This window comes from Dipodomys ordii, unplaced genomic scaffold, assembly GCF_000151885.1.
Source record: "Dipodomys ordii isolate 6190 unplaced genomic scaffold, Dord_2.0 Scaffold36, whole genome shotgun sequence".
Classification (NCBI taxonomy): Eukaryota; Metazoa; Chordata; class Mammalia; order Rodentia; family Heteromyidae; genus Dipodomys; species Dipodomys ordii.
In genome coordinates, this window is record NW_012267252.1 from 16,782,675 (window position 1) to 16,797,774 (window position 15,100).

Sequence of the window (15,100 nt, forward strand, 5' to 3'; positions counted from 1 at the left end):
GTGCTATGGGGGCAAACATTTTAGTTTTCAGTGAGTTTGGTGTTGAAAGTCTTCTATGAGGAGGGCGTTCTTTTAGAAGGCAAACATGCTTAAATAAACAGTGACAAAGAGCTTACATCGATATACTATCGTTATAAACCTAGCTAAGAAAAATATTGAGTGCCCTAAGATTTCCCTTAGTAAAATAATAGGAATGAAAGTTGGCTATAGAGTTTAAAAATGGAATAACTTTTCTACCCTCAAAAATGTTTTTCTCATAGAAATGATGGCTTTGATTTGTGTAGCTTGCTAAGTGCTTTTGCAGTTATGTTTTTTCCTCACAACAATCCTGTGAGGTAGTTCAGAGTATTTAAGTATGATTCTTCTCTCTTCAGAGATGGGGAAACAGCCACACAAAGCCCTCCTGAGACTTGCCTATAGCTGCACAGCTCATTATTGGAAGAGCTTGAACTATACTCTGTATAAGCCTGGACAGCCTTGCTATTACACTATGCATTTTCCTGCCCACCATAAGAGCTATTCCACCTACTTTAAAATTCATGTTGGTTTATGTATAATTTATCTTAGCAGTTATCAGCAAAAGGGAAAAAACATGACATACTTATCTATTTTTATAGGTATATAACAGGCTCAGACTTTTAAGGAATACCAAGAGAGGTCAAGTGCTCACATCTTCCCTCAGTTGTGTATTACTGGGACCCATAAGATAGACCCAGTGTGAGAGCAGGCTTTAATTTCAGAAATCAATTCCCATATACACTGTCTATTTTAGTTTCTTTTTTATAAATAATTAAGACAGTCTGAGTTACCAAAGTATTCAGAATGATCATCATTCCCTTAAAGCCTGTTAAGACACCAGATGAAGCAATAAATAGGTTTTGCTTGGTTCTTCTCCTTTGCTTCATATTCCTACATGAAAATTAGAAAAGAATAAACCCAGTTATCAACACAGTCATTTTAAGAATAGTCTTCTGAGATTTTAAAAATCCTTGTACACGCTTTATTTCCTACGGGAAACCTGAAGATGAAAAATCAGCCTAAATGCTTGGGAAAGCACTGATATACTGAAAGCATTTCAAAATCCTACTCTTACTGTTTTTCAGGAAGTGTTTACAGAATTCCTCACCAACTCTCTATTATATTTATCCCATTACATCTTGCTCTTCATTGTACCATTTTACTTTTACTATACTTCACCTGCACAAAAGCTTTAGAAAAAACTTTCACAGCACAGAAAGCAAGCAATATGTAAAAAAAAAGTTGTTTTTTTTTTTACTAAATCAGCATAACATATTAATAAAGCTGCAGCATCTGCTTTTGTGTTACATTTGGCAAAAACAAAACAAAGTTACCCCCAAGCCCAAAACAACAAAAATCTCAAGCAAGTGGAGCTGACAAACTTTCTAACACAAAACGAAGATTAAAACCTGTTCCCTCAGTGATTGCCGTTGTCAATTTGGGCATGCAGCAAATTTGTTGTTATATAACCGTGATGCAAATCAAAGGATTTCAAGAAGTTGGACAATATCTATTTAACACGAATTCAGAAACTAAGAAGGAAAATAACAGTGAGATATCACACATATAATATAAACATGAATTAAACTTACATAATTAGAAAAAGTTAAAAATAAATTAGTAAAAACCAATTCCCAGTATAAACCCAAAAAAGCATAGCTATAAATGTAACCCAAAACAATTTGGTGAGCTGGTCACATTTGTGCTGGAAAACAACTTTTTACACCCTTGTCCTTACTGGAACAAATAACTGAGAAAGCAAGCCAGAGCACTGTGAGAAGATCGAAACATGGTTGCATTCGTGGTACTATAGATGTACCTTGTCCCCAACCATATGAAAGTTTAAACAGTCCATCTGTTACACAGACTCGGATGGGCCAAATAAGTCATCGGAGATGTTGCTGAATGGCTGAGCGTCCATCAGTTGGCTTATTTCACTATCAAGATCTTCTTCTGTTTCATCTGTGTACTTGCTTATTTTTTTTGAGTGTTGGTCTAATGACAGACTTTCTAAGGTTTCAATATCTTCAATGCCTGCTCTGTAGTGAATCATTAGAAGTGTTAGAGCTTGTAGTCTTTCACCTGATTTAGCCAAAGCAGCAGAAAGAAGTGATTTTTTCCTGGTATCACTTGTCTCTTTTTCTTCTCTAACAAGGGAATTATTGTGTTCCAACTCCTGATCAATTTCATTCTGCAGCTTATCCAACATGAACTCTAGCTTCTGGATCCTCTCCTCCGTGGGCAAGCCTCTGTACAGATCACGGCCAATTTCTTTAACTGCAATGAAAACACTGTCATCCAGCCCACCTTCCTTTCGCACTAACTTTATTCCTGCACTGTTTCCCCGTTTGGAAGGGCTGTTGGGACCACAGACTTCTGTGTCACTGCCTTCGTTGTCTGATGTGTTGGGTGTATGTTTTGGTGAAGGTTCTACGAGATCAGTTCCTGGTTCTGCAAGGCGCGTTTTAGAGACTTGCCGCAAATTTAGCAAACGAGAGCTAGTATTGATAATGTGCCTGGTCAAACCTGTTGTTTTATTGACTGACTTGTTAGGTTCGGTTTCAGCACGGGGAGGCAGGCCCAGGAGGGGTTCCTGTCCTTCCAGTCTAAGGTTTTTCAGGGCCCGGTCCATTCTCCTCTCAGTTGCTCCACACAGAGGAGTCTCAGCTAGACACTTCTCTTGACATTTTTTATGACAAACGTAAGCACAGAACATACACTGGGAAGCAGCTTTTGTCCAAACTTTTTTCTTACAGTAGTCACACCAGGTTGGGTTTTGGAACTGAGTATCCTGGAAACTATGTTTATTTTCTGGTGAGCCTGTTTGTCCAACTAAGTGCTCCTCTTTAGGCAGGGCAGAAGCTTCTTCGACCACGTGAAATTCTTTCTCTTTCTCTACATTAGTAACTACATGGTGGTCTGGTTCTCCTTCCTTCAAATATTTGAAGTGAACGGTAATGTCACCAAAGCAGAATTTATCATTGAAGCCCTTCTGCATACTCAGATTACGGAGAGCAGTTCTTGTGACCATGGCCTTGGGTGCAGGGGCTTCCAGCCTGAATTTTGAAAGGTACTCCATGTTTGATGTAGCTAGGCACCCCAAAGCTACCTCTTCAAGTTTTAAACTAATGTGGCCCAAACAAATGAGACCCCCCAACTTGAAAGGATCCCGGCACCACAATGCGATGTTTAGGTATCTGTGGCAGGCATCTATGTCAAACAAACAGGACGCTCTGCTTCTTGTCCATTTTCCTACCTTGTTACGATAGAGAATTTCTGATGACTCCCAAGTCTGGCGGTCATCTGAACTGTCTTTAGTAGGGCAGGAACTTTCTGAAATGAAGTCTTTTGTCACTTCTTGCTTGGCTGAAAATGGCTTAGATGGAGGTGCATCTTCTACATGATCCATGCTCTTTGCTTGCTTTTCAGCAGATTTATCTGCAGGGGGAGGTGGCAGCACCTTTTCTGGCTTTTCAACAACATCCGGTTCTGCCTGAGTGGGGGTGTCTGCAGAAGGCAAAGGAACTTTCAGTTGTGGTCGTGGTGGCACAGGAGGTTTGAAAGTAGGTCCTTGGGTGGGTTTTGACACTTGTGCTGAGTCTGTTACCTCAGAAGGTTTTAGGGCTGATGGTTTACTTCCTTCTTTGGATGGAAGTTTTGGTGGCGGTGGATGACTTCCTGCAACTAATTTACGGTTTAAAACTGGTGATATAGCGCCAAGTGGTTTAACAGAAAGTGTTGTGGGAATACGTTTGGGACTGTGACTTAAAGACTGTGCCTCATCCTTGAATTCATTTTGTACTCGAACATCACTGGCCAAGTCTTCAAATTCAGAATCCAAGTCTCTGTTTTCAGCATCAACTGCCAACCCGGCAGCTTCCTCCTCATAGCCTGGTTGGCATGCGCCTGGCAAATAGCTTTCTTCCAAATGGCCAAAATTCTCCTGCAGCATTGCGCTTTGATGACTCTGACCAACAGGCCTTTCGTAGTATACCAGGACTCGGTCACCAGCCTGCTTGATAAGCTTCAATACTTGCAGTGTTGATGTAATTTTCACCCCTGATGAAGGATTTAAAAGGAAAAACCTAAGTTACTGCAATAAAAATTTACTTATTTCAACTGTTACCAATTTTGTTGCTAAATATTTTAAAAATACATAAATGAAGCAATTATCTACAGCTTTATTTTTTGAGAAATATCTGTTGACCTTAGGTAGTTTATGATGTATTAAAAGAAATAGACTATATTTATTTATTACTAAGTAATGAAAACAAAATCCTAAAAGGGACATTAAAAATCTCATATAGGTAAAACCCAAACAGGGCATATGTGAATATAAAAACTGAAAAACTGAATTGTAGTTTCAGCTGAGGGGATGTTGAGGGGGGAATCAATGTAATGGATGAGATCTAGTCCATGCCTTTCCTAATGTCTAGGGACCAGCAGTACCAGCATCATGTGGGCGCTTGTTATAGATGCACAATCTCGGGTCCAACCCCAGGCCTTCTGAACTGGAACACCCTTTTGAATACCAAGGCTGGGTAACTGAAATATACATGAAAGTGACAGAAGCCCTGTTTTGTGCCATGATCAGAGGGACATCTATGTGAAGATACTATCTTAGTTGAGCTGTAAGTGTGTAACTAAGTCATTCTTTACTATTGTATTGTTACAATGGATTTGAGTCAAAGACAAGTTTCAGTGACATGTTACCATTGATAATGCTCTCTGATTTGGGAACTACTCTACCTTATTTATTGTCTGAGCTGTGGAGGAACACATCACAGTGCCTTTAAAAGGTCAGCTGTGACTAATCATGTGTTCATGAAATCTCTAGACTAGCCTACTACAATGGGTGGGTAGGTACTTCAAGCTGTGCATTGCTCTTACTGCTGTGCATAGTTCACCCTACTGCTTAGGCATACAAATTCAAGCAAATAACCCGCCTCTATTGTCTGAACCAATGTGGGTACAAGTGTTAATACTGCTGATTTTAGGCTCAGAGTGGTGATAGAAGTTGTGGTACAGAAGGGTGATGGTCGACTTTCACAGTCAACAAAAATATAGAGAAGGTGGGATGGGAAGGAAAATCACACAGTGGCCTGAAAGTATTTATAGTATAACAAGACTGAAGTGACAAATTTGAACATTTTAAAGAAATTCTTCAGATTTTTGCTTAGTTTAGTATTTTTTATTTTGTTTTGTATACTGGAGCTTGAACTCCGGGCCTCATGCTTGCTAGGCTTGTGCTTTACCTACTCAAGCCCTATTTTCTATTTTTTTTTTTTTTTTTCAGAGTAGGGAGTCCTCTTATGCCCAGGCCAGCCTGAAATGCAGTTCTGTTACTTGTACTTCCCTATGTCTCTGGGGATGACAGATCCAATTCACTCAGCACAGCAATTGGTTGAGATGGAGTCTTGAAACTTTTTTTCCTAGTCTAGCCTTAAACTTCAATCCCTGCCTCCTAGCTAAGATTATAGGTTTGAGGCACCACACTACGCTTATTGCTTTCTTTCCTTATAAAAGTAACAGCAACAAAAAGTAACATGGTATAGAAATAAGGAAGCAGGAAGAAATGACAAATTCTACATTTAGTTTCTCTATATATGTAAAGTATAGCACATATTGGCATAATTACCTCCAATGGCAATGAGTCGATCTCCACGCTGAAGATCTGCAATTGCAGCAGGTGAGTTTGGGGCCACAGTTTCAATTATGACATGTCCACCATACCCATCAGTTGACTGAACAAGACGAAGTGTAAGTCCAACACTTTGTAAATTCCCTTTTATCAATTCAACCTTTGATAAAGGGTAAAAAAACATAAAAACAGATCCAATGAATTTGTAGCAGTGGAGTGAGGTAACAGTACACACTGAGAACACCACAGCTGACTGTGACTTTTGTACAATGTGATGACTATAGTTACAGACAAAAGATGAAATCACTGCAACAATATAAACTGATAAACTCTTAGGCTACAGGTAAGCCATCAAAAAGTGAAAGTCTTCAATGTGACTTATTAAAGATCCATGCTCTCTGTAGAAAATTTGGAAATAAACAGGCAAAATGAAAAGAAAACCACTTGCAAACATGCTTTAAAACTGTAATATTTTCTGTTTTCTCATATATATGAAACAAACTTGAGTTGTCTCAAAGCTGACATTGTGAATATAATCATACATGTTGACTATAAATCTGTATCTTGCTTTCTTCAAATACAATAAAAATAACTTACATCATTAGATGTGCTTTGGAAACCACTTTTTTTGTTTGCTTAATGCTAGCCCTGGAGCTTCAACTCAGGGCCTGGGTACTGTCCCTGAGTTCTTTTTTGCTCAAGGCTAGCACTCTATAGCTTGACCTATAACTCCATTTTTGTTTTTTTGGTATTTAGAGATAAGTGTCTCATGGACTTTCTGCTTGGGCTGGCTCTGAACCACAATCCTCAGATCTCAGCCTCCTGAGTAGCTAGGATTACAGATGTGAGCCACTGGCGCCCAGCTAGAAACCACTTTGAATGGTATATAACTGGTTCTTCTGAATCTACATATTCAACCAGTAAGTAATATATAAAAAATGTTCCAAAAATATATCTGTGTCAAACATGTATGAACTTCTCCTTGTCATTATATTTTAAACAACACAGTATGAAAATTATATTGCATTTACTATTATTCTAAGCAATTTAGAGATCATTTAAAGCACACAGGAGGATATGCATAGGTTATGTGTAAATATTATGCCATTTTATATTAAGGAACTTAAGCATCTGCTGGCTGAGACGGGGAGGAACTAGTTCTCTGAAGATTCAAAAGGGTTACTGTATTATTTAACTTTCTTGTTTGGAGGGAAGTAAAGGAAAAGAGTTTGTTTACATTTTCTAGAATTAGCAATTAATATGGTACCCTGTTCAAATGGACTCAGATCATTGTTTTTTAAATAAATGTCACCTATCACCCAATTTATCAGTAATATAGATCCCCAGATTAACATCATCTGTCAATTAAAAAATATGCTATTTGTTCTCATTCAAAACACTAATTAAAATAAAATACCATGTCTTCAATATTTTTCTTATGTCTATGACTTCTCAATGGGAAGCAATAAGGTTGTTGAAGATGTAGGCTAGATTACCTAGCTTATTATCCCTATCCTTTAGAGATGTACTCCCTAACTCAATCTATATTAGGTTAAATGAATCACAAGAAAAAGCATATGTTCTTATTCATCTTTATTCTCTATTTCCTTCCAAACACACTAGGCATAAGGTAATACAAGAAACATCTAGCTTAATGAGAATTGTTAGGTCTTACTCAATTTCTGTTTACAATGTTATTTCTATAAACCACAATTCCAAGATGTTTAAAAAAAACAAAACCTTGTAGGTTCAAGAATGGAAAAAAAAACATAGAGAAATGAAATAAGGATTCTCTGAATGATCATCCTGTTATCAATCTATTTCTAAGCACTGGCTGTTTTACCATCATCAAAGGTACAAGCTAGGGCTGGTATGTAGCTCAGTGGCAAAGTACTTGCACAGCAAGTACAACGTCCTGGGTTCATTTCCAGAAAAAGGAAAAAAAGATGCAAACTAAAATATTTCCAAGCTAAAATATTTCATCGAACCCTCAACTGCTTACCTTGCTTCCAAGGTACATGGTTCTTGCTCATCTTCCATCAGTTCTATCATTCTTACAGAATAAAGATTATCTATTAGATGCCTTCTTTGGAACTCTCTTAGCAGGTATGAAGGTTCATATAAATACACATGTGATTACACCATCTTTTTCATAGAAAGTACAATTGTACTAAAGTCATGGTTCAAGTGGTAGAGAATCAGCTATAAGAAAGAACAACTCTAAAATACAGGACAGCTATCTTGCTTTTATTTCTCGGCATAAAAAACTTCTAATGGCTGGGATTGTGGCTTAGTGGTGGAGTGCTTGCCTAGCATTCATGAAGCCCTGGGTTCGATTCCTCAGTACCACATAAACAGAGAAAGCCAGAAGTGGCACTGTGGCTCAAGTGTCTCTACCACTAGCCTTGAACAAAAGAAGCTCAGGGACAGTGCCCAAGCCCTGAGTTCAAGCCCAGAACTGGCAAAAAACAAAAACTCCCAAACAAACAAAAAAACACTTCTAACAACTTCCATAGGACTTCTCAAAGACCTTTCATTAAAGTTTAATTCATAAAGGTATAAACTACAACAGTTCTTAAACTTGCAAGCTAAGTAAGGGAAAATGATTTGCTAACTAATAAGAAATTAAGAGCTGGGAGCTGGTGTTCACACCTGTAATTCTAGCTACTCAGAAGGCTGAGATCTGAGAATCTTGATTCAAAGCCAGCCGGGGCAGGGAAGTCCATGAGACTCTCATTTCCAATTAACCACCAGAAAACTGAAAGTAGAACTGTGGCTCAAGTGGTAGAGCACTAGCCTTGAGCTGAAGAGCTCAGGGACAGTGCCCTGGCCCAGAGTTCAAGCCTCACAACTGACGAGAGAGAGAGAGAGAGAGAGAGAGAGAGAGAGAGAGAGGTGGGGGGGAGGGAGGGAGGGAGGCAGGGAGGCAGGAAGGGAGGGAGGGAGGGAGAGAAACCTTGAGTTCAAACCTCAGAACTCTCCCCTCCCCTAAGAGAGGTTTAATGAGTTCAGTTGGGAGGTTTAAAGCATCTGGGGACTGGCATCAGCCTCTGGTAAGGACCCCAGAGTAGATATTCCTTATAGTGGGAACATGTGTAGGAGAAAGATCACATAGCCAAACAGGAAGCCAGAGTATGATTCAGGGGCTGGGCTCCCCCACTTGCAAATTACAGGGTCACTTGGGAGTTACCCCAATGCCTTCTGAAGGCAGCTCTATGACCTAAGGACTCCTCACTAGGACCCATGTCTTAAAAGTTCATCATCTCCACATTGCCAAAATGGAGACCCAAATTTACAACATAACAATCTTTGGAGACATACTGAACCATATCAAAACCACCACAGCAAAGAGGTTAACCCTATTTACCACATAGTTTTTGTCACAATCAAATGAAACTGGGCACAGATGTCTAGCACAATATAGACACTTGCATAATTTTCCCTTAAGACTTCTGGGTAAAAATCCAAGGAAGGCTCCTCAAAACAGAATACCAGCTTGGCAACCAGGTACCAGTGGCTCATGCTTGCAATTCTAGTTACTTGGGAGGCTGAGATCAGCGTAGGATCATAGTTCAAGGCTGGCCTGGGCAGAAAAGTTCATGAGACAACCTGAAGGACTGTACTTCAAGAGAAATCCTGGGACTGGTAGTAAAATCCTATCTCAAAAAACAAGTAGGGTCAAACAAACAAACAAAAAAACCTCCAAAGCAAAACAACCCCCCTCCCCACCAAAAAAGGCTAGAAGTGAGATTCAGTGGTAGAATGCCTGCCTAAGAAGTTCAAGGTCCAGAGTTTAAACACCAGCACTGCCCACCACTCCCTGCAAAAAAAATATTAGCTCGGCCATCAGATAACAAGTCTCTAAAGCAACTGATAAATTGGGACTTCATTCTTTGGTCATAAAGAGACAAGATCTAGAAATACACTGAAAAAATAAACTCCATTACACAAGTACAACTAATATAGAGATCTAAGGAATTAAAAATGATCCTTTGAGGAAGTTCAAAAGGCTGACAGGAATCTAATTAACATTTGAATGATTGCCTTACAAAAAAACTCAGGTTTCTTCATTTTTCCTTTTTAGATCTGATTGAAGTCTCTATTGTTTTGAGTTGAAACAAATTTAAATTTGTTGAAACAAAAAGCCAAGAAAAGCAAGCAAAGGCTGAGGTTATGGAAGAAATAAGTGGCACACTCTTGCTCTTTTTTATTCCTTTGTCAAACAGAAATAAGCCTTATTCTGAATCACCAAGGAGCCTTTACCTTTACATAGTATTACTCCACTTCTGCAGGGTGATTCATACCTTACTCAGGAAACAGAAGACTTTTAGGGGCTTGAACTCAGGGCCTGGATGTTGTCCCTGAGCTTTTTTGTTCAATACTAGCACTTTCCCACTTGAGCCACAGCTCTACTTCCAGCTTTTTTGGTAGTTAATTGGAAATAAGAGTCTCAAGGACTTTTCTGGGTGGTTTCCAACCAAATCCACAGATCTTAAGTCTCTTGAGTAGCTAGCATTACAGGTGTGAGCCACAGGCACCAACCAAAGATAGCATTAAATTTTTTTAAGTATTTGTTTGTGTATGTCAGTTGTGGAGCTTGAACTCAGGGTTTTGGCACCGTCACTGAGCTCTTTTGCTCAAGGCTGGTGTTCTACTAATTTGAGCCACAGTTCTACTTCTGGTTTTCTGGTGGTTTGTTGGAGATAGGAGTCTGACAGAACTTCCTGCCTGGGCGGCTCTGGTCTGTATATGGAAGGACGTGTCACAATGCGTTCTCTACCCCCTTGTACAACTAATGTCTGCTAAGATAAACAACTTTTTTATCTTGAAATAATTTTAAGCTAATAGAAAGTAGCAAAAACTTAACAAAGATTTCCACTTTATCTCTTAATCCTTATTTTCTGACAAACATTTTACATTAGTTTTCTGTCATATTTCCCCTGAATCATTTGAAAAATTTTTTTTTTTTGGTCCGGTTGTGGGCCTGAACTCTGGGCCTGGGCGCTGTCCCTCAGCTCTTCAGCTCAAGGCTAGCGCTCTACCACTTGAGCCACAGCGCCACTTCCGGCTTTTTTCTTTTTGCTTATGTGGTGCTGAGGAATCGAACCCAGGGCCTCAAGCATGCAAGGCAAGCGCTCTACCACTGAGCCACCTTCCCAGCCCTGAAAAATATTTTGTATGCTCCTTTTGTCCAAATATTGGAGTATTTCCTGACAAAACTATTCTCTTACATAATCATATTATAATGATCAAGTTAGAAAATTAACAATTAGCCCTGGCATAATATTATCTCATCTTACTGGGAATGAAGTTTGAAAGTATCATTATTAGCCTGTTTTTTTGGTGGTCATGGGGCTTGAACTCTAGGCTTGGGCACTATCCCTGCACTCCTCAGCTCAAGGCAAGCGCTCTACCGCTTGAGCCACAACACCACTTCCATAAAGGAGCTATTTAAATCAGCAAGTTATAACCGATGGGTTGATTTTTATTAGAAAGTAAGCATGCGCACTTGTCAATGTATTGTCCACAGCAGCATTAGAACTTAAACTGCAGAATCAAGTAGTTGTGCCTGAAGTATTTATGGAGAAGGTGTGCCAAATCATGATTTAAGGGATAAATATGTATGTGTATATGCACATTAATTACAGATTTCATTAAACCATCAAAAATAGAAAAAAAAACTCTAAATGACTATCAAAATAAGTGAGTAGTTAAGTAAATGAAGGTATGCAATATCACTCAGACATAAAAGGGATGAGTATGTATATACATGGACACAGAAGCATGCCCTCAGGATAGTGTTAATTAGTGAAGAAGGCACGTTATAAAACAAATGACCTGGTTTTATTCTTTGAAGAATATACATGTACATTCTGTATGTGATGAGTATATGTTTATAAAGTTCTATGAAAACTTAGTTCTATCTATGGTTTACTTTTGCAGTCTTCTTCAGTTGTTTTGAATGGGGAAAAATAGCCCACACTAATTTCCTTAAAAAAGTTTTTCTTATAGAAATAGCCGATTTTCTTAAAATATACATATTTCCTCAAGTTTGAAAGTTATAATGACTACCAAAAGGCAGGAGTAGAGTTTGTTTAATCTATTGTTCTTGGTTTTGTATTTTCAGTGTTGTTATTTCACCGTTTGTTGCACTTTGAAGTTTAACACTTTATTTGGGCTTTATGCTGTATTTTACAACTTGTTTTTTCAAATAGGTTAAGAAAAACACAATACAGTTTCACAATATAGTGGTAAAAATCAATGTAGCTTAACAATATAGTGGTAAGAACCAACAATCAAAAAAAATTTTTTTGGCAGTGCTGGAGAGCAAATCTAATTTTACCAAAAATGGGAAAGATCTGCTTAAGGAGGCTTTCTTTCCTCCTGATGCTTAATTTTTTTTTGACTTCAGTGTACTAACAACATTCTTACTGGTAATCAATTTATGAATGCTAACTCACACATCATCCATTTAGAAAACAAGCCATCTGTACACAAGCCAATAATCACTGGATAACCCTTAAAGAAGTTTAATGCATTACCTAGAAGTGGTCTTATTTACAGCAATTAATAAGACATTCTTATCTCTCTAGTACAGAGCATATTTATGTATAAACAACTTTGATATCCAACCAACTATCTGTCTACTCCAATCTAATGGTGAGAAATAATTTACATATGAGAAACATGTCTGTTCCCCAAACCCAGTATAAACTCTACTCACATTTAATATTTGTGTGGAAAAATGGACAATACTTTATGGAAAAAATAAAAAGACTAATTTAATGAGAATGCAAATTAAGTACTGCTATTGCTGTTCTTCCCTTTCTCTGCTTGAAAGCTAAAAAAGAACTTTTAACCTAGAACATGAATAAAATCTTGGACTATGTTACAGAGTGCTTCAAATACTAGGCAACAGAAGTGACTCTCCAAGACAATATAGCCATGGAGGCTTTTAAAATGATCGTTGATCTCATTAGAATACTTCTTTAGGTGACTTGGAGCTGGATCTGAGTCTTAGCTAGACAACTGGTTGACAACATGACTTTAGTGAAGTCCTTAAACCCATCTAATTCTTCTTTACAATACCTGTGGCATAGTTGGTAGTCAGTGATGTTTACTGATCAGTGGGTTAAGTCAAAGATGATTTGGCGAGAGAAAGAGCTTATGTAGTAGAGGTGAATGGCAATGAAAGTTTGAACCAAATGGTGACAAGGGAAATGGAATAGAATCATTGTGGCTTTGGATACTTCTAGGAAGGGAGTCATTTTGGAGAGCAGAAGCCAGAAAAACTGGAGTTTTGAGGAGATAGAAGGAAGAAGCAAAAGAGGCTCTCATTCTACACAAGTTAAAAACCAACTTGGGCAACTCACTGGGTACTCAATATGCTCATACTACTGTATCCATATGTTAATACCAATATTTGATGTACACAGTAATCTAAGCTCATGGTCCCTTGAAATGAAGGGTCATAAAATGACATCCTTCATATTTAGTTTCTCTACCTAAACTGCCTTTTACTGATTTGATTTGGAGAGTTTATGCCTCTGTATTTTAACATTAAGCTCCTACTCTTTTCACGGATTTTGTAATCATCCTAAAAGTAAGAAATGCTGTGACAGAAAGAAAATCAATATCCCGTTTTTAACTAAGATGAATTTTAAGAGTGGAAGTTGCCTAGGATTTACTATTAAAGCTCAAAGGCATTTAGTCTATCTAAGCCAAATTATAAAACATTATACATGGTTAAAATTTCACTGAGTCCCTACTGTATTCACAAACACTATCAAATTGAACTAAACCAGAGTTTTCATAAAAACTGACATTTTCAAAAAAGCTTTATTTGCTTAAATCTTTCTCTTCCTTTTGGTAAGATTAAAACTGTAAATGGCAAATGGCTAAATAGGCACACCAAAATGTTACCTGAAAGGCATCTGGCCTTAAGTAAGCACACACAAATGCCAACTCTGAGGTATCCAGCCTTTATTTATTTATAAGTTTGTCCATCTCAGATGTTCTTACTTGAAATCAGAGTTCTTTAGGGAGGTCTTTTAAATTCTTTTTGTGAACATTAAACACTATGTGGGCAGATATGGACATTGTTGTACTCAGCAAGACTTTAAAAATTCTCCAAAACTAAAAGAGAAGTAAAGCCAGTATAATTTAGATTGCACCAATTCATTTTATTTAGTCTACACTAAATAACATACATACTTAAGAAATTCTTTTGATACTTTTAATAATCCAGAAATACTTATACCATTAGTAGTATTAGATATATAAACCAAGATTTTCACTTTAAACCATGTTTTTGACAGGTGTCAGCAGCTCAAAACTGTAATTCTGGCTACTCAGAAAGCTAAGATTCTGAGGATGGCAGCTTGGACACAAAAGTCTGTGAACTTTTTTTTTTTTTGTCGGTCGTGGGGCTTGAACTCTGGGCCTGGGCGCTGTCCCTCAGCTCTTCAGCTCAAGGCGAGCGCTCTACCACTTGAGCTACAGCGCCACTTCCGGTTTTCTGGTGGTTTATTGGAGATAGGAGTCTCACGGTCTCTCCTGCCCAGGCTGGCTTTGAACCGCGATCCTCAGATCTCAGCCTCCTGAGTAGCTAGGATTACAGGCGTGAGCCAGAGTCTGTGAACTTTTATCTCCAACTAATAAGCAAAAAGACAGGGTAGACGTATGGCTCAAGTGGTAGTGTGCCAATTGATCAAAAAAGCTAAGTAATTGAGACACCTGAAGTTCAAATCCCAGAACCATCAAAAAATAAAAACAAAGCCTTCCAGGTTTTTTGCAAAGGTAATATTAAGCAGCGAATCTCCTTTGGTGGATATCTTCACCCTAAGATTTTTATTTGGTTAAAATGGGTTAGACAGAGCCTTAAAGGTGGGGAGGAGACAAAAGTATACTAAGTCATACAAAACTCTGAAGGTCTGAAAGAGTCTTGATAGGCTGTCTTCCTAGAAACTTTTATTGAGTATGCAGAGCAAAGACAAGTATAGTACCTGCTAAAATGGAAGATATTGTTAGAGATAACTTTGATCAAATTACCATGAAAATACCACTGTAACAAGTATTTACTAGGGATACTTGTACTACTTAAGAACAAGTTTCCCAGAGGAAAAAGGACTGATGTTATAGTCACTGATCAGGAAAGGGAAAACAATTGAGTTTTTGGACACACAAGACTCTTAAATGGAAATGTATATTGGTGACAGAAGAACAAAGTATGGAATAGCAGACAGGGAGGAAAAGACATTTTAGCAAGAGTAAGAAGATACTACCAACCTGGACTGGAATGACAAGGAGTGGGTAGGGGATGGTATTAGTAAAGGTCAAGGGCTGGAGCATCAAGAAACTGGAAGCTTGGTGAAAGGCTTCTACATTCAAATCAAATCTCCCTGTAATTTTAAATCTTTCCCTATGTCAATTCCAAAGTAA

General features: G+C 38.1%; 1 protein-coding gene across 1 annotated transcript in view; it reads right to left on the reverse strand.

Moving 5' to 3' along the window:
* Positions 1–316: 316 nt before the first annotated feature.
* Positions 317–15,100, reverse strand: part of Pdzd8 (PDZ domain containing 8) — a 58,823-nt gene continuing 44,039 nt past the window's right edge. Inside the window, exons 4-5 of the mRNA XM_013017752.1 lie at positions 5,657–5,819; positions 317–4,077 (exon numbers count right to left, since the gene is read on the reverse strand). Of these exons, the coding sequence (XP_012873206.1) occupies positions 1,877–4,077; positions 5,657–5,819 (2,364 nt within the window). The 3' untranslated portion in view covers positions 317–1,876. The remainder of the gene's footprint in view (positions 4,078–5,656; positions 5,820–15,100) is intronic.